Source organism: Saimiri boliviensis, chromosome 8 (genome assembly GCF_048565385.1).
Source record: "Saimiri boliviensis isolate mSaiBol1 chromosome 8, mSaiBol1.pri, whole genome shotgun sequence".
Lineage (NCBI taxonomy): Eukaryota > Metazoa > Chordata > Mammalia > Primates > Cebidae > Saimiri > Saimiri boliviensis.
The window spans coordinates 14,156,497-14,175,660 of record NC_133456.1 but is presented as its reverse complement, the minus strand read 5'-3'; the positions used below and the strand labels follow the sequence as shown (position 1 = coordinate 14,175,660).

General features: G+C 50.1%; 1 protein-coding gene across 3 annotated transcripts; it reads right to left on the bottom strand.

The window, feature by feature from the left end:
* Nucleotides 1-2,163: 2,163 nt before the first annotated feature.
* On the bottom strand, nt 2,164-19,019 carry CSPG5 (chondroitin sulfate proteoglycan 5). Of its 3 annotated transcripts, none has more exons than XM_039477289.2 (5): nt 18,754-19,019; nt 17,028-18,123; nt 13,513-13,701; nt 10,262-10,418; nt 2,164-2,689 (listed from the first exon to the last, which is right to left on the bottom strand). In XM_039477289.2, the coding sequence occupies exons 1-5, from the start codon at nt 18,848-18,850 to the stop codon at nt 2,528-2,530; spliced, it is 1,701 nt and encodes a 566-aa protein (XP_039333223.1). In that variant the 5' UTR covers nt 18,851-19,019; the 3' UTR covers nt 2,164-2,527. The 3 variants fall into 3 exon arrangements, with proteins under 3 accessions (XP_039333223.1, XP_039333224.1, XP_074260046.1); XM_039477290.2 differs by having other exon boundaries at nt 10,343-10,418; XM_074403945.1 differs by lacking the exon at nt 18,754-19,019 and adding an exon at nt 18,624-18,735.
* Nucleotides 19,020-19,164: the final 145 nt, after the last annotated feature.

Here is a 19,164-nt window from a genome sequence, read left to right as displayed (position 1 = left end):
ATCACCATGGAAGTTTTGACCTTTTCTGCTTCTGACCTGGGCTGGTTCATGTCTCCCCCGGCAACCTGGTGGTCCCATGCTCCCAGGGGTACACTATATTTTTACTAAACTTAGTGCGGGCACCTGATCATCATAACTCACTATAGCCCAGAATTCCTGGACTCAAGCAATCTCCTGCCTCAGGCTCCAGAGTGGATGGGACTACATGTGTGTACCATGCTGCCCAGCTTACTAAACATTTGTAAGACTCATTCTGTCACCCAGGCCGGAGTGCAGTGGTACGATCTTGGCTCACTGCAACCTCCACCTCCTGGGTTCAAGCAATTCTCCTGCTTCAGCCTCTTCAGTAGTTAGGACTACAGGCACCCACCAACCAGCATGCCTGGCTAATTATATATATATATATATATATATATATATATATATATATATATATATGTGTGTGTGTGTGTGTGTGTGTGTGTGTGTGTGTGTATTATATATATGTACGTGTGTATATATATATATATATATATGTATATGTATATGTGTTTTAGTAGAGACAGGGTTTCGCCTTGTTGGGCAGGCTAGTCTCAAACTCCTGATGACTCAGGTGATCCCCCTGTGGCCTTCCAAAGTGCTGGGATTATAGGCATGAGCCACCATGCCTAGCCTGAAATAGTATTCTTTTTTCTGAGACAGAGTCTTGCTCTGTCACCAGGCTGGAGTGCAGTGGTGTGATCTCGGTTCACTGCAACCTCCATCTCCCAGATTCAAGTGATTCTCCTGCCTCAGGCTCCCAAGTAGCTGGGACTGCAGATGCACACCACCATGCCCAGCTAATTTTTGTATTTTTAGTACAGACAGGGTTTCACCATGTTAGCCAGTATGGTCTCAATCTCTCTCTCTTTTTTTTTTAAAGATGGGGTTTCACCATGTTGGTCAGGCTGGTCTTGAACTCCTGACCTCAGGTGATCCGCCTGCCTTGGCCTCCAAAGTGCTTGTATTACAGGCGTGAGCCACTATGCCTGGCCTGGTCTCAATCTCTTGACCTCATGATCCACCCACCTCGGCCTCCCAAAGTTTTGGGATTATAGGCGTCAGCCACCGCGCGCAGCCAGAGTATTCTTAATAACAGGTGACAAAGACTGTTACAGCCTGAACTGTGTTCCCCCAAAATCCATATGTTGAAGCCCCAATTTCTACTGTGACTGTATTTGGAGATACCGCTTATAATGGGCTAATTAAGATTAAACAGGTGATAAAGGAGGGGCCCTAATCCAATAGAATTGGTGTCCTTGTAAGAACAGGAACCGACATCAGAGCTCTTTCTCTTTCCACATGTGTACAGAGGAAAAGCCATGTGAGGACGCAATGAGAAGGCAGCTGTTTGCAAGGCAGGAAGAGAGGCTTCATCAGAAACCAACTCTGTTGGCACCTTGATCTTGCACTTTCAGCCTCCGGAACCATGAGGTATTAATTTGTGTTGTTTAAGCCGTCCAGCCTGTGGTATTTTGCCATGATAGCCTAATCAGATGAACACACAGACCATTTCTGAGATTTCAAACACGTTTAAATACACATCTTTGCCAGCCTGGCCAACCTGGTAAAACCCTGTCTCTTCTAAAAATACAAAAATTAGCCGGGCATGGTGGCATGCATCTGTAGTCCCAGCTACTAGGGAAGCTGAGGCATAAGAATTGCTTGAACCCCGGAGGTGGAGGTTGCACCGAGCTGAGATCATGCCGCACTCCAGCTTGGGCGACAGAGTGAGACGCTGTCTCAAAAAATAAATAAATAAAATAAATAATCATACATCTTTGGCTGGGTGCGGTGGTTCACACCTGTAATTCCAGCACTTTGGGAGGCTGAGGGGAGAGATTACTTGAGCCCAGGAGTTTGGGACCAGCCTGGGCAACACAGTGAGACTCTGCCTCTCTAAAAAAGTTTAAAAATTAGCCAGGTGTGGTGGCATGCACCTGTAGTCCCAGCTACTCAGAAGGCTGAGGTGGGAGGATCATTTGAGCTGGGGAGGTCAAGGCTGCAGTGAGCCTTGCACTCCAGCCTGGGTACCAGGGTACCAGAGCAAGACTCCACCTCAAAATAAATAAATAAATAAACAAACATCTTCAATGAAGGTAACTCAAACTCAAAGGAGTGGACACAATGACTAAGAGAACGATGAACTTTTTAAAAAGTTTTATTTCAAGAACTTTGTTTTTTACTGGTATTTCAAAAAAAGGTGGGTCAAAGTACAAAAAAAAGTCAGTTGAGTAACAGCACAGGTTTAGAAATCACAGCAGCAGAAGCAATGTATAGACAGCACAGACAAAACAACCCAATGTATGCAATTCTGTTCCGTTTCTTTGCTTATTTTAAGTAATTTTTTTTTGCCTCCTGTACAAAATACATCAAAGCATGCCATGAGATCAGAAAAAGAAAAGTGTTTAACAAATGGTTACAAGAAATAGACTCTGTACAAGAGGAGATAATGTTTCTTCCCCCAACCACCCCTCCCTGCCCCTGCTTTCTCTCTTCTTTTTCTGCTTTAGGTTAAATTATTCTGAAGACAGTTCACATCCAAGTCAGCTTGGTCACCTTTGCCACCCTCAAGTTTGGGCGACATGGAGTTCTGGATGTTAAATGACTCCTCCTCTTTCAGGCAGGACTTGAGAGCTTCCTGGATTTTGTGGGGAGCACTAGGATCATCCTGGAAGAGGAAAAATGTTGACAGGGGGAGACAATGTATAGAGCAATCAAATAATAATCTCAGGTTTTTCTGTCTGGCTGAAGGAAGTATCACTGAAAAAAGGAAAATCTCCAAACTTGAATGAACTAAAAGGAATCAAAGTAACTCATTAGCAGCAACTTTTTAGGAAAGTCGTTCTTTAAAGCAATGTCTAGGCAGAGAGGAAAACTTGACAGTAATCAGCTTACAAATACCTTTAATTTGGGCCATATGCAAAGTTTTCTCTTGGACAGAGATTGGGAAGAAAGAATCCCTTTCAATACTTGGCCCAAGTGCCTCTATAGCCTCAGGTGTTGGTGAGCTCTGCAGGACCTGCTGAGCCTGGCCTTCCTCTGGCCCTCCATCCTGCTGAGTTTTGCTTTCACAAAGATGTCTTGGTCAGGGAACGTGTCTCATCAGTGTATACAGCAGGGTACGCATAGGACTGGTAAAGCACAGACCTGCTCCTGGCTATGCTAGGGCCTCTCTCCCCACAGTAAGCGCATGTCCTCTGACTAGAGGTCAAAGATGTGTCAGCCTCTCATTGTCACAACTGAACCTGCCAAAAGATGCTGACTAAAAAGGTATGTCCTCAATCCAAGCCCTAATGAGCCTAGCAGCCTTAATGGCTTACCACACTCTGCATAAGGTGATATTTGCCCTGCTCATTCTAACGTAATAAGCCATGTTGGTATTGCCTGCAGCCCTGTGACAAGCTCCCTCTGACAAGCTCCTGAACCTGAGCTGAATTTGCATTTTATGTATGTATGTATGTACATATTTTTGAGACAGAGTCTCGTTCTATCACCCAGGCCAGAGTACGATCTCGGCTCACTGCAACTTTGAACTTCTTGGGTTCAAGCAATTCTTGTGCCTCAGTCTCCCCAGTACCTGGGATTATAGGTGCTCACAATCATGCCCAGCTCACTTTTGCATTTTCAGTAGAGATGGGGTTTCACCTGTTAGCCAAGCTGGTCTCAAACTCCTGGCCTCAAGTGATCTGCCCACCTCGGCCTCCCAAAGTGCTGGGATTACAGGTGTGAGCCACTGTGCCCAGCCTGAATTTCCCTTTAAAGGTTCCCAGGAAGCCCACACTAGCACGTAGTCCTGCAAATCTACATTCTGCACATTCAGAGAACTTCTGAGGCAACTCTTGCTTTACTCACTTCCTTTAGGACCGCCTAAGGGGAATATATCCGGTGTAACTCAGTGGGCCCAGTTCTTTCTCTGGTACCCCAAATAGCTGTTGTAAGTGCTTGGAACTCTGCTGATGGAAGAGGATGGGTAATCACTCAGCAAGACTCATGGATGGCAAGAAGGCAGAGAGTGTCCTAATCTGACCAGCTAGCTAAGGCCATTCTTGCTTTAACCACTACCACTTTTTTTTTTTTTTTTTGAGACGGAGTTTTGCTCTTGTTACCCAGACTGGAGTGCAATGGCGCCATCTCGGCTCACCGCAACCTCCGCCTCCTGGGTTCAGGCAATTCTCCTGCCTCAACCTCCTGAGTAGCTGGGATTACAGGCACGTGCCACCATGCCCAGCTAATGTTTTATATTTTTAGTAGAGACGGGGTTTCACCATGTTGACGAGGATGGTCTCGATCTCTTGACCTCGTGATCCACCTGCCTCGGCCTCTCAAAGTGCTGGGATTACAGGCTTGAGCCACTGTGCCCGGCCAACCACTACCAAAATTTAAGATGACCATCATGCTTAAGGACCACGGCATTCTCCATAGAACTCTGGTGAGCCTTGTCTGTGCTTCCTGCTGCCGAGTTTGACCCATAACAGCACTAGATTACAGCAGTAACAGGTTAGAAAGAAAGCAGGGAAAGACCCCAAGCTTTCCATGGTGCTTACACACACAGGACACCGGGGCATCCACAAGTTTCGTGCACACGGAAACCACGGCCCGCTGCCCACAGCCTCACTCAGTGCTTCTCCAGAGGCCCAGATTGAGGAGAACAATTTAGTAGAGTTTCAAAGACTTCACACCTGATTTATAGACAGGGGAACACATGTTTCTTGTTCCAATGAGAAAAAAAACAAGAAAATGAACTTCGTAGAGTACTGAGGCAGACATCAGGCAAGGCAGCTGCACACAGCACGCATGGCCAGTTGAATCGGTCAGTCACTGCTTAGAATCAGAAAACACTGTGCAGTGACACAAATGTCTGTCTTCTGAGATGGAAAGATCTTCATGATACACTGATTGAAAATAAGTAAGGGGTAGAACATATGCATAGCAAAATCTCATTTATGTTTTAAAAATATAGATACAGGTGTGTGTGTGTGTGTGTGTGTACACACACGTGTGTACTTTATGGAGAGGAAGTGGGGGTGAAGTAGAACTGCATGTTTTTATTTCATGTACTTCTGTACTATTTGGGGGAACCATGGATGTGAAAGCTTGAGAGCTGAGCTGTAATTATCCTAGGTAGGATGGACTTTGAATCACACTAAAATCTGGAACAGGTCAAGAGGGTCCATACTCACCTCTCCTCTTACAAGGATAGAACTTGCATTATGTCTTTCAAGATAACCTCCCACCCTCGTCTCCTTCATCACATATTCTTTGGGGACATACAGGGGCTCAGAAACATTCTCATGATGTGAAGAAAAGCGGACTCCTCACAGACCCGGGCCTCGGAGCTCTGATGCCATGAAGGTGGACTCCCAGATTAAAATCTGACCCCTCGAGGGTTCATGGGGTCCAGATGAGAAAACTACCTTCTGGGCCAAGGGATGGAAAAAGCATATCCCAAAAGCAAGGAGCAGAGGTATGCAAACAGTGCTATTAGACACGCCAAATACCTCCGACAAACACAACAGGCGAGGGAATGTCTACACCAAGATGGGGCTCTCCTAACCCAGGTGTTTGTTCCAGAGTCTGATCCTGTTAATCTTAGGGTAGCTGAATTCACAGCAGAAGTTCCAACTGCCTTCGACTTAACAGAAGTACCTTATCACAAGGAGCTGGACCAACATCTGGCATAAGTTTCTAGGAACCACTGTAGGCCCCTGCTCCCAGCATCCAACCCCAGTGATGTGGGCACCCTTCAACCCAGCGGTCATGTGGGCTCAGGCCTGAACCCCACTGGCCAGAGGCAAACGTCTATTGGAAGAGGGTTGGCAGTCAGTGCTTTAACAAATACATACAAGAGGAGAGTCTGGAAAGTGAGAAATATTTAAATTGGAAAAGATTTTTAAAAAATGCACAGGGACATCAATGGAGAAATCTTAGGAATAAACTGAAATTCCGGAAGGTCCGTCAAATTTCAGGACAACCCAAGTGACTCCCACAGCCTCGACAGCACCATTGTGGGGACCATCGGGGCAGCCCAGTGTTGGGGCAGCCACCCTGGGTTTCTGGCGGCTTCATTCACGCGGTGCGCCTGGAGCGCGGGCAGCTTCCTACACTCTGCACCTCCTGACGTTCCCTTCAAGGCTGGTTGCTCAGCTACACAAGACACTCACACAGACTCAGACTATGGCCTGCCAGCTACAGAGCCGCACATCTGCCCGAGGGAAGAGAGGAGTGGAGGAAGGAAGGAGGTGCCACCGGCACAGACACCAGTCACTGACCCTTTGCCGTCACAGGCCCAAAGCCCCAGACATTTTTGTTTGCAGTATTTTCGGAGTGTGGCTGGTAGAGATGATTGCAACAGGGTAGGAAAATGGCCTGCTCAATCTATTTTACTTACATAGAAGAAATAACGCCTTGATGAGAATAAATAAAACTCTCCAAAATTTTAGAGAACACCAATACCAGTAAGGAGTTTGGGGGTGGGGAGAGGCCATGTGGCAGGCTGGACTCCAGTGCCCCTCGTCTCTCCTCCCGGCTCATCTGGAGGCTTTCTCACCCTCCCTGGCTGCTGGCACCCTTTGCAGGCAGTCAGTGTGGCCGCTGCAGCAGTGATCAGGGCTTTACTTAACAACCAAGTGGTAACCGTGTTCATCAGCAATGCCCACAAGATCTTGTACATGACTAAGTCTGACCTTTAGGTGAGGGAGAGAGAATTGGAGATGAAGGTAGAAAATCCACCAGTACCTTCCCTGCTGGATAAGAGAGTTATCCCTCACACCCATAGTGCTTTCAGAGAGGAGAGGGTGATGTCCCCTGGGGTACAAGCCAAGGGAAAGACACCAGCCTCAATCTCCTTGAAGTCTGGGTATTCGGTTAAAAATAAAAAAAAATTTGGCCGGGCGCGGTGGCTCACGCCTGTAATCCCAGCACTTTGGGAGGCCGAGGCGGGTGGATCACGAGGTCAAGAGATCGAGACCATCCTGGTCAACATGGTGAAACCCCATCTCTACTAAAAATACAAAAAATTAGCTGGGCATAGTGGTGCATGCCTGTAATCCCAGCTACTCAGGAGGCTGAGGCAGGAGAATTGCCTGAACCCAGGAGGCGGAGGTTGCGTTGAGCCGACATCGTGCCATTGCACTCCAGCCTGGGCAACAAGAGCGAAACTCCACCTCAAAAAAAAAAAAAAAAAAAAAAAAAAAAAAAATTAAAAAAAGGCACCAGCCTCAAGATCCAAGGGGAGCCAGGAGAGAACCAGAGACTGATCTTGCTGCTTCCTAAAGGATGGTTTGAGTGCTGCCCTGGCCTCCCCATCACCCCTTCTCAGGCAGAGCCCACCATGGCTGACACCCTCACCTCCCGCTTGTGGCTGACCCCCAAGCCCCAGGCTTGATCACCGCTGCCTGTGGCCACCCACCCACCACAGTCGACCACCGCCCTCCCATGGCTGACCACTCCCTGCTCTGCTATTTTCAAGTCCTACCACCTTCTGAACTCAGGCTCAGTGGCATTCATGTACAAAAGCCTCATTTTCCACAAAGCTGGATCAGCCAAGAACAGGAAACCTTTGCACCGGCTGTGTATCCAAGCCCTCCAAGAGAAGCTCTTTCTTTTCTTCCTCCAAGAAGAGGAAAGGTGTCTGAAGCTGTGGTACCAGAAACACAAGGGTCAGAAACTTTCCCAAGGACGCTTGCATTCTGTCAAGCAGAGTGGGAGGAGGAACCAACCGTGGACAATGACCATGCTGACTGGAGGAGCTCCCTTCCTGGCGGACCTGCTGCCATCTGTAGAATGGCAGATCGGCCAGTGGAACCGAGAGCTCCCGTGGCAGGCCATCACTCACTAGTATTCAGTAAGTGCTGACTGTGTGCATGTTACTACAGAGGGTGGGATAAAGTGCTCATTGAGAAGAGTGAGACTCTGTCCTGCCCTCAGGGTGACTGCATCTCTGTGGGTTGATTATCATGGTGACCAATCTTGGCGTTTACAAGACATCATGTTTCCTTGGTTATGATGTTCATCTTGACCTTATTTGTTGTATCTTGATGCACACCAAGTGAAATAATCTGTTCTTTTTCTACCCTTTACATCAAAGACTTAAAAAAAAATCCTAAGTTGACCTCTTTTGTTTCACATTTAAATTCACCCATTTACTTCTCTTCTACCAGGCCAAGATTTCCTATTCTGTGTTTTTGTAAATTAGGCCACATTTACTCTTATTCTCTCTTCCCTCTTCTGGGGTCGCAATTTCCCCATTAAAAGAAGGCCAGACATGGTAGCTCACATCTGTAATCCCAACACTTTAGAGGCTGAGCGGGGAGGATCACCTGAGCCCGGGAGTTTGAGACCAGCCTGGGCAACATGGTGAAACCCTGTCTTTACAAGTGTTAAAATAATTAGCCAGGCACATGCCTGCAGTCCTAGCGATTCAGGAGGCTGAGGCAAGGGGTATCACCTGAGCCTGGGAGTACAGGTGTGCACTGTGTTCTATGGTGGCACTAACTACCTTCTAAGAGCTCTACAGCTGCAAGTGGCCAGTGGTGGTTGTAGGAGACAGAGCAGATACAGAATGTTTCTATTTCACAGAAGTTCCACTGGACAGTATTGGTCTAGATTGCTGAGACCCCTGTGAGGTCTGACACCCTATGGTCCATGATTTCTAAGAACTTCTCCTAACTTTCCTCTTAAACTCCACTGCTTCAGTCTCAAGTCTCAGTTTGGCTTCCTTGTATAATAATCTGTGTAAAATGCATATATATAATAATCTGTATAAAATGCATATATCTTGAAGTATGGAACCTGCATGATATATAGAATTCTAGGATTTGAATGTGGCCTGATTTGGGGTTTAGATGGTTTCTGTCTTGTTTTCAAAATTCTCTCTGATAGTATCTAGTATTTTACTGGTCAGTCTAATCCAGCCAATACAGTAGGCCAGGGTCTTTAGAAAATGATCTGTTGGGCCGGGCGCGGTGGCTCAAGCCTGTAATCCCAGCACTTTGGGAGGCCGAGGCGGGTGGATCACGAGGTCGAGAGATCGAGACCATCCTGGTCAACATGGTGAAACCCCGTCTCTACTAAAAATACAAAAAATTAGCTGGGCATGGTGGCACGTGCCTGTAATCCCAGCTACTCAGGAGGCTGAGGCAGAATTGCCTGAACCCAGGAGGCGGAGGTTGCGGTGAGCCGAGATCGCGCCATTGCACTCCAGCCTGGGTAACAAGAGTGAAACTCCATCTCAAAAAAAAAAAAAAAGAAAAAGAAAAGAAAATGGTCTGTTGGGATCTTTTTTTTTTTTTTTTTTTTTTTTTTTTTGAGACGGAGTTTCGCTCTTGTTACCCAGGCTGGAGTGTAATGGCGCGATCTCGGCTCACCGCAACCTCCGCCTCCTGGGCTCAGGCAATTCTGCCTCAGCCTCCTGAGTAGCTGGGATTACAGGCTCGTGCCACCATGCCCAGCTAATTTTTTGTATCTTTAGTAGAAACGGGGTTTCACCATGTTGACCAGGATGGTCTCGATCTCTCGACCTCGTGATCCACCCGCCTCGGCCTCCCAAAGTGCTGGGATTACAGGCTTGAGCCACCGCGCCCGGCTTGTTGGGATCTTTTATTGGATTTCAGCTGATATTTATAAGCCCATCCTCCTAAGAACAGGATTACTCCTAGACTTATGGCGCTGCCAGTGCTTTGTTTCTGGGCCTTGGCCCTGCCAATTCTTAGGGTCCTCAAATAGCCCCAAGGACCCAGAGGTCTTTCCACCCATCCCAAAGAGCAACCACCATTTGCTTCACTGACTATCATGAAATTACCCAGCAATGAAAGCAGAGTCTTTCTCCTTGACATGGAAACTAAGACAATAATCAGACTTTTAAAGCATAGATGAAGCTAAAAATTACGAGTAATTCTAGAAAAAGATCTTCTCAGCCAGGCAGGTGGCTGACACCTATAATCGTAGCACTTAAGGAGGCTGAGGCAGGAAGATCACTTGAGGCCAGGAGTTCAAGACCAGCCTAGGCAACACAGTGAGTCCTCATCTCTACAAAAATTTTAAAAAGACCTTTTCTATCTATAATTCTGCTTGTCAGAGAAGTGATACACCATCAAGTGCTTATTCTCGCCTTCACTGCCCAACCCAGTTTCCCTAGGCTGACCTCCAGAGCTCTCTGGGGATTTTATACTCTAAAACACACCAGACATGCGCCAGGAGCCAAAGCATGCATAAGAGGAGAGATGTGAAAAAGACAAGTTACCTGACAGATAACGTTATCATAGTGAGCCAAGGCACGGGCATGGGGGGAGGAGGTACGGGGAGTGTTGCAAAGTTTCCTTACATTTGGGTGAGAGCCCTCAGCAATGGTGGAGAGGGAGAAGTTATCATTGTGGAGCTCAGATGGGGTCCGGAATTTGCTGGTTAGGAGAGAAGAGAGAAGGAAAAATGTAAGTGAAATAATCACGGCAAAACATGACAATGGTAGCTCTGTCTCAGCTTCTGGATCAAATACTGTATTTTCACCAGGTGCAGAGGCTCATGCCTATAATCCCAGAACTTTGGGAGGCTATGGGGAAGCAGATCACTTGAGGTCAGGAGTTTGAGATTAGTCTGACCAACATGGTGAAACCCCATCTCTACTAAAAATACAAAAATTAGCTGGGTGTGGTGGTGCATGCGTGCAATCTCAGCTACTTGGGAGGCTGAGGCAGGAGAATCTCTTGAACCTGGGAGGCAAAGGTTGCAATGAACTGAGATCGTACCACTGCACTCCAGCCAGGGCGACAGAGCGAGGCTCCATCTCAAAAAAACAAAACAAACAAAATGCTGTATTTCTTTCTTTTTTTTTTTTTTTTTTTTTTTGAGACGGAGTTTCGCTCTTGTTACCCAGGCTGGAGTGCAATGGCGCGATCTCGGCTCACCGCAACCTCCGCCTCCTGGGTTCAGGCAATTCTCCTGCCTCAGCCTCCTGAGTAGCTGGGATTACAGGCACGTGCCACCATGCCCAGCTAATTTTTTGTATTTTTTAGTAGAGACGGGGTTTCACCATGTTGACCAGGATGGTCTCGATCTCTTGACCTCGTGATCCACCCACCTCGGCCTCCCAAAGTGCTGGGATTACAAGCTTGAGCCACCGCGCCCGGCGTATTTCTTTCTTTTTTAAAAAACTATTTTAAATTTTGTTGATAAGTGCAGAACTGTGCCTGATGCTGGTTATCGGTTTATAAAGCCTTTTCTTATTTCTTTTTTTGATTGGTTGGTTTTTTTTGAGACAGGGTCTCACTTTGTTGCCCAGGCTTGAGTGCAGTGGCACAAACATAGCTCACTGCAGCCTCAACCTCCTGGGCTCAAGTAATCTTTGTACATCAGCCTCCCAAGTAGCTAGGACTACAGGTGTGTGTCACCATGCCCAGGTAATTTTTGTATCTTTTATAGAGATGTGGTTTTACCATGTTGCTCAGGCTGATCTTGAACTCCTGAGCTCAAATAATCCGCCTGCCTCAGCCTCCCCAAAATGTTAGGATTACAGGTGTGAACTACTGCACCTGGCCAAATACTATATTTCATCAAATGCCGTGGATTATCTTTTTTTTTTTTTTTTGAGGCGGACTCTGGCTCTGTTGCCAGGCTGGAGTGCAGTGGCATGATCTCAGCTCACTGCACCCAGCCGAGCTTTTCTGATATAATTGAAGTATTCATTTAGACTTTAGATAAGGGACTGAAAACAATATGAACAGCTAGGAACCCATTTGTGCATGCCAGGCTATTACAACTACATCATGGCTACCATGTGGCCAGTAGTGATTATAAGATGTCAGTGGCTGGGCACAGTGGTGCATGCCTGTAATCACAGCTATTTGGGAGGCTGAGGTAGAAGGATCACTTGAGCCCAGGGGTTCAAGATCACCCTGGGTAACATAGTGAGACAATTAAAAAAAAAGATGCCAGTGATTGTAAGACACAATCCAATTTCAGAGATGGTAATATGTGGGGGAAAAGAGGTATATCTTAGAATCAATAAATTACAGCAGTATCTGTAGTGCACCAGGTACATGTCACACCATCAAAGCAGTAACCAGCCTTGGGAAAGAAAGAGGGCATGCAGAGAAACGAGAGGGCCATGCTCTGTGAAAAACACAGGGCTGGCTAGAACAGAAAGCCCTAGAATAGGGTCCTGGCCCTGGCCTCAGCTCTTGCTTCTCCACTGCCTTGGCTGCTGCTCCTTTCTCTCCCCCATCCTCATCAGCAGCTGCCCTGATTGAGGCAGTCCCACCTCCTGCCCTCGGCATACTCCTGCTCACCCACCCCCTTGGTGCAGGCGTGAGGAGCCAGGGGTCCAGGACTGTGTCTCTCTGGAGTGATCACGTGCGTAGATGAGCCTGCCTCAGTGCACAGGCACAATGGAGAGGCCCTTCCAGCCCCAGGGCGGTTAGCTGAAAGGCTGCAGAGAGCCGCTGGCATCTGTACATTGCGTGAGTCTACCCAGCAAAGGAGCAACAGATGGTGTTTTGTCCTTTTCCCAGGACCCAGGGAAAGTCCTTCAGTCACATTCTTTAGAGGGAGTCTCAGGTCAAGGGGAGGGGGATTAATGGGGCAACAGGTTGAAAGGGAAGTGGGGGCAGTTCTGCATAAATTGTCTCTGGGGTCCCAAGGAAGCTGAACGCCAATCTCCCTTTTGTGACTCCTGTGACACTTCCAAAACGTTTTCTAACTTTGCTTAGTAATAGGAGCAATTCTCTCATAGCGTGTAAGGTCACATCTAAGTGTTCAAGGCATGGGCTTAAAGGCAAACACATGTTGATTCTCACATGCACACAACAGTCACTGCTTTGCTAAGGGAAGAGCCGAAATAAGATTCTACATCCCCTATGGCCCTTAAGATCCACAGTAGAGGAAGTTAACCCTAGTTCTCTCCACATGTTCTATTCAGGAGAGGAAAAGAGGATTTTCTTGAGTTCCTTGCACTTCTGATTGGATACAGGCTTGACTAGCTTTCAAAAAGCGATGCAGTGTGGTGCTAAATAAACCCTTTCTCCTCAGCATTTACTGGGAAGGAGCTGGTTTTGGGTGACCGATGTGAGGGAGATGGAGTTCCTCTATGCAGAATTGTGAATGAAATCTCGCACTGGCTGCTGGCTGCCACAGTGCAGGGAAGAGCCTCAGGCAGGTGGGCAGACTGAGTAACTTACTTGGGACTAGAGCAGGAATAGCTACATGCTGGCTGCCTTTTCCAGAGCAGGCTCTTAGATGCCCAGGACAGGCTTTTGGGAGAGCTGCTGGCCAGTGGCAGTGTGCCACAGAGGCTTAACATCTGCTGCAGCTCCAGCACATTCTGTGTGGGAATGGATGGGCCTGGGTGAATCTTTAGCATGGGCCAAACAGCTGGGAATGGAGCACAGGTGCCAGAAACTCTCATGACAAATCCTTGGATCAGTTGGAGGGTTGGGGCACAGGGTTGGGATGCCCCCCACACCCCAACCTGGGTAGACTGGGTGGCTGACATAGACTCACTTGGTCCTACGCAGCTTGGTATTCTCCGTCTTGAGCAGGTAGAGCTTCTTGGCAAAGAACACTGTCATCATGAAGAGCAGGAGCAGGACAAGGGCGGCTGAGCCCACGGCCACACACATCACCTGGAAGTCGGTGATGATGGACTCGCAGCGCATCCCTTTGTGCCAGATGTAGTCCTGCGTGTTGCACCTGCAGCAGCGACATGGAGAGACTGTGGCGATGGAGCAGGCAGCCACGGCCCCAGCAAGGGCCTGGGCCCTGACCCGGACACCCATCTCCATAGCCTGTTCCTAAGGCCATCTTGAGGAACTGCAGTGCTCTGAAATCTGCAGACCTCAGAGCTGGTGTCACAGTTCCCATCTTTACAACCATTCTATGAAGTGGGTCAGGGAGCTCTGAGGCCTGTGATATAAATGAGGTAACCGAGGTATAGGGAAACTGAGTGAACTGGTCAAAGTTCTCTGACTGCCAAGTGACCAAGAAGGGAAGGGAATCTGGTCTTCTGCTGTGCAGCCTCAATGAAGACACCAACAGGATCCTCTCAGGCCTCTCCCTGCCCTGGGCTTTGCGTGAAAGACTGATGAAAAACAAGAGGAATAAGAGCTACGACTACAAAGTCCCAGGACCTGCCCTGCACATGCAAACCTATCTTGCGGTTTTGGAGTCCCACCCAGTTCATGTAGCTAAGCAGACACCAAAAAATTAGGAAGTGACAGACAAGGACAAACAGAAAGATGGATGTAGATTCTTCTCTCGCGGGAGCCCCCCATGTTCTGCCCCTGAAGCTCCCTATCCTAGTACTATGAGAACTGTCATGTAAGCATGGTGAGAATCAGCCCTCTGGGTGGGTTTTAGTCCTTCTGTTGAGTGACTTTCTCCTGCCCTTGGGGACATTCCCAGGCTCCAACTCTTCCAATGACATGGCTGTTTCCATGGGAACCAGGCTGCTTCAAAGAGGAAAGATGTGGAAGGATACAGAGGCAGGCAAAGGAGGGAGGACATGAACCTCAGGGTGAACGACAGACAAGAGAAAGGGGTCCAGAAATGGGGAAGTTATGCACAAGAGAATTGGCTACTCTGCATCTAGAATAGGGTGGGGAGACAGGACTAGCAAGAAATTCTTTGTTTTCCAACTGAGCCTATGCCGCCATGGGGAGGCTATCTGTTTGAGGTTGCTAGGGAATGCAGACCCCTCTAAGTGGGGCCCTCTACCCCGGTGTTCTAGAAGTTCCGCCACAGCTTTGCTTGTTTCCCTGCAGTGGGTCAGGGTGACAGAGACAAAGGCATGCTGCAGTCTGCAACCAAAGGCTCAGCAGTCTCCTGTGAGTGGAATGCAAAAATAGTTTTCAAGCCGTGGCCCGGCCTGAGTGTACACAGCCAGAGGAGGAATCTGGTTGGGAGGCCCGAATGTGACCCTGGGATGGAAGCTAAGTGAGGGGAACTGGAGTGGACACGTGGAGATGACCTTGTGAGGCAGTGAGAGGCTGGCAGACCCATGGCTGGCAGAACCATGTAGCTTAGTGAGGAAGACAATCTTATTCTTCTGCTTGGGAATTTCCTGATTGCTCCAGGAGATTCTGGGAACTTTTACAGCTCTCTACAGGCAGCAAGGGCTCCAAATTTCATAGTATTACGGGGAGTTCACTTTGAAGGTAAAATTCCAGGCCTCCAATAGAATGAAAGCTGATGATTTTGCAGAGATTCCACAGCCCCCGGGCTGAAATCATCACTATAGTCCCCCAAACTGAGCAAAATCACAGCAAAATTCCCCATATTTCTGGTAGCTCTTAATCAGTGGCAAGTTAATTTATTGCCATACTTCCTTTTTTTTAAAAAAAAATTGCTATAACGTCTTAATCATAGTACTTCCTTTTAGCAATGGCTGGACAACTCTGAGAACTGTGTGGTCACATCCTATGAGTGACCCTAATGTCATGACCATTTATAAAAAAGAACTCCAGGTCAGGCACAGTGGCTCATGCCTATAATCTCAGCACTTTGGGAGGCTGAGGCAGAAGATTCACCTGAGGTCAGGAGTTCAAGACCAGACTGTCCAACATGGAGAAACCCCGCCTCTACTAAAAATACAAAATTAGCCAGGCATGGTGGCACATGCCTGTAATCCCAGCTACTCTGGAGGCTGAGGCAGGAGAATCACTTGAACCCGGGAGGCGGAGGTTGTGGTGAGCCGAGATTGCACCATTGCACTCCAGCCTGGGCAAAAAGAATAAAACTCCATCTCAAAAAAAAAAAAAAGAAAAGAAAAGAAAAGAAAAGAAAAAATAAAAGAAAAGGAGAACTTCATAGAAAGAAACTGGAACTCAATTTTCAATGCCAAAAAATGCTCTTTGCTTTCTATATGTTATTCTCCTATCAGTACATCAAGACCTAAGGAACTTGAATTCTTCATATGCCTGCTGAAGGAACAAGAACAAGAAGCATGAAGAATGACACTTTTTAAAAGATACATCCTGGCCGGGCACGGTGGCTCACACCTGTCATCCCAGCACTTTGAGAGGCTGAGGTGGGCAGATGACTTGAGATCAGGAGTTAGAGACTAGCCTGGCCAATATGGTGAAAACTCGTCCTGCTAAAAATTAAAAAAGAGACACTCAGATGACAGAAATACTCCACCCAGGGACAATGGCGACAACCCTCAAAGGAGTCTGAGGGCTGCACTCTGTTTCTATGGTCTTACAAGCAAATCACCTGATCACCCCAATGCGGGATTCTTCCAGAATCAGGCTGCAAGCTCTCCAGCAAGTTAAATACTTCAGTGTGAGGGCAGTTCCCAAGAGTGAGGTGAATAGGATAATTACTGATGAGCTGCAGATGATGCCCTTTGGGAAACTAAATTCTGAGTCTTTAAAAGGATTATGGATTTGATATCCCAAGGCAGACACACATCAATATAGAGAGAAAAAAGCCACCTTCCAAAGTCAAGGAACACTCCCATATCTGCAATTTGAAGTGTCTAAGCTTGATTTTACCTGTGGGAGTGGCTGCATTTTGGGGTCTGTTCCCAAGAAGGTCCTCCTTTTTGAGTTTACATGCCCACATCCCTTCTGGGGAACTGAGCCCTCCTCCCACCATACACAAGACGTGGACCAGCGTTCAGCAACCGTCTTCATCCCACAGAGTAGGTTTATGGGCCTAGCCCTCTCACTAGTACTGTTGGAACTCTCCAGCAAACATCCCTCAACCCAGCAAAGGCCTCTTTCCAAAACTCTTCAAGAAGTCCCTTCATTTTGCCCTTTTAATTGAGGGTTTGGATAAGGACACAACACCCAGAAGAAAGACATAATCTTACATCTGAGGAACCTCTCCTAGTGATAAGGTCACAGGAAGTGCATTTTACGAAGTAATTCTGTAGAAGCCTGAGTGAACATTTCTCGACCTGGGAATCCTGAGACTGTACAATCTCTTGCAAGTTGCGCCTGTCACATGGCCCTCTGCTGAGTTGGCCTCACGTACGCTCTTCAGCGCCCCTATGCACCTGCCTGCCATGCCCTTACCTGCAGAAGGCCCCTATGTTCTCCACCAGGTAGCACTGGCCGCCATTGTGACAGTAACTTGGGAAGAGGTCGCACACTGACCGGCAGGAGCCGTTTTGCCGCACAAAGCCACTGCGGCACTCAGTGCCATTTTCACTGGAGACTAGGTCTCTTCCTGGCTCTCCTGGGCGGGGCCTGAGGGCAATGCTGCTGCCAGGGACCAACCCCAGAGTGTGCTGTGGAGGGATGGCATGCCACCGACTGGTGGGCTGGCCTGTCCCGGGCCCCAGACCAGGCTTCCCAGTGGGCACGAGAAGCTCATTTTCATCTTCTAGGTCACCACCTCCTACTGCATCTTTGTCATCCTCCTCTTCCTCCTCCTCTTCATCCAAGTCATCATAAAAGGATGTGGTGGGGTAGAAATCAGATTCATCAAAGGGGGTGAAATCATCGTATAAGTCAAGCAGGCTCCAGGAAGGGGTCTCTCCCTCAGTATCAGGGTGGTTCTCTGAGGTTCCTGGTGATCCTGGGAAGCTCCCCAGGTCTGCACCACGACCCTCACCATCCAATCCTTCGAAGTAGTCGATATCAATTATATCTGATGCCGGTTGGGGCTCCAGGGTGCCCTGAAAGGGGTAAGTGGGCTCTGGCCCTTGAGGGTCAGGTGTGCTGCCCCCTAGGTTCAGCCAAACCTCCAAGGGGCTCTCCTTGGGGAGTTCAGAAGCTTGGCTCAGCTTGTTGCCAGGAGTGTGGGAGGGTGGCCCACTGGCCTCTGTAGCCTCAGGAGTGGCAGGGGGCATGGATGACTGCCCGAGGGCCTCGTGGGGAGCCTGGAGCGTGGCTGGAAGGGCCTGGACATCGCCGCTGCCCGCCTCTGCGGTCACTCCGCTCAGGCCTGGGCTGTCAGCCTCTAGCCAGGCGGTGCCGGTCACCGCAGTCGACGCCTGCAGCGCCTCCTCTGGCCCGGCCAGCTCGCCGCCGGGTGCCGTCCACGACGCCTCATCTTCTCCAGCCGCTGGCGGGCCGGCTTCCTCCCGCGTGTCGTTGGCACGCGGCTCCCACGCCGGGCTGCCCTTCATCAGCTCTTCGGCCTCGACAGCGCTGCCCGCCTCACGCGCTGCGTGCGGGAGGGTGAGGGGCGGGGTGTCAGGGCGGCGCGCGGGGGAGCCCTCGAGCCCCGGCCCGGCCCGCTCTCCTAGACTCGGTCAACCCAGACCCAGCCGCCCTCAGACCCCACCGCCCCAGGGTGGCCCCGGCCACGCCGCACCTCTAAGCCCCGTCCCGAGTCAGTCCCCGAGCCCAGCATCACACTCCGCCCAACGCCTCGCGGCTCGGGCCCCGCCCGACCTGCTCGCCATCGGAAGAGCCGGGCCAGGGCGGCCCCCAACTCGGCCCACCCAGAAGTCTCACCCTCGGGGACCTGCCCTGAGCCGCGTCCACAGGCGCCCTCCCTCAGCTCCAGGTCCCGCCCCGAAGTCTCACCCTAAGGCCCCGCCCCTGCCCCGCCCCTGGCCCCGCCCCCAGCCCGCACCGCGGCGCGCGCGCTGGGGTCCCAGTTACCCCCACCCGGGTCGGCCTCCCCCGGACCCTCGCCACCTCCCGCGACCCTTGCCCCACCTGGCCGCTGTCAGGCGGTGTCCCGCCTCCTTGCCACAGCTCGCGGCTCCACCTGTCCCCGCAGCCAGCGGGACCCCGGCCCTAGGTGGGGCGCAAGAGCCGCGGGGGTCCCGGGCGCAGTCGTACCTACCCGGCACGGCCCCAGAAGCCAGGACCAGAGCGGCCCCCAGCAGCAGCAGCAGTGGCGGCGGCCCCCGGCCCGGGCTCCCGCCCCCGGCTCGGCCCATGGCGCGGCGCCCCGACCGCTGTCCGCGGTCCGCCCGGCTGGCTGCGCCCTCCGCTCGCCCGGCCGCCGCGCCTCCTGCCCGTGCTGCGGCCGCCTCAGCCCACGATGGGCAGCGCGAGGAGCCGCATGCCGCCGCCGCCGTCCGCCGCTGTCCCCGGCGCGCCGCGCCTCCCCGCCTCCCGCGCCGCCGCTGCCGCCGCTGCGCTCAGCGCCGCCCTCACCCCGCCCGCCGCGCCCGCCCCGCCGCACGTAGCGCTGACGCCGGCCCCTCGGTCCGCCTGCGAGGGGGACAGACAGACCCCTCGCTGGGAACGC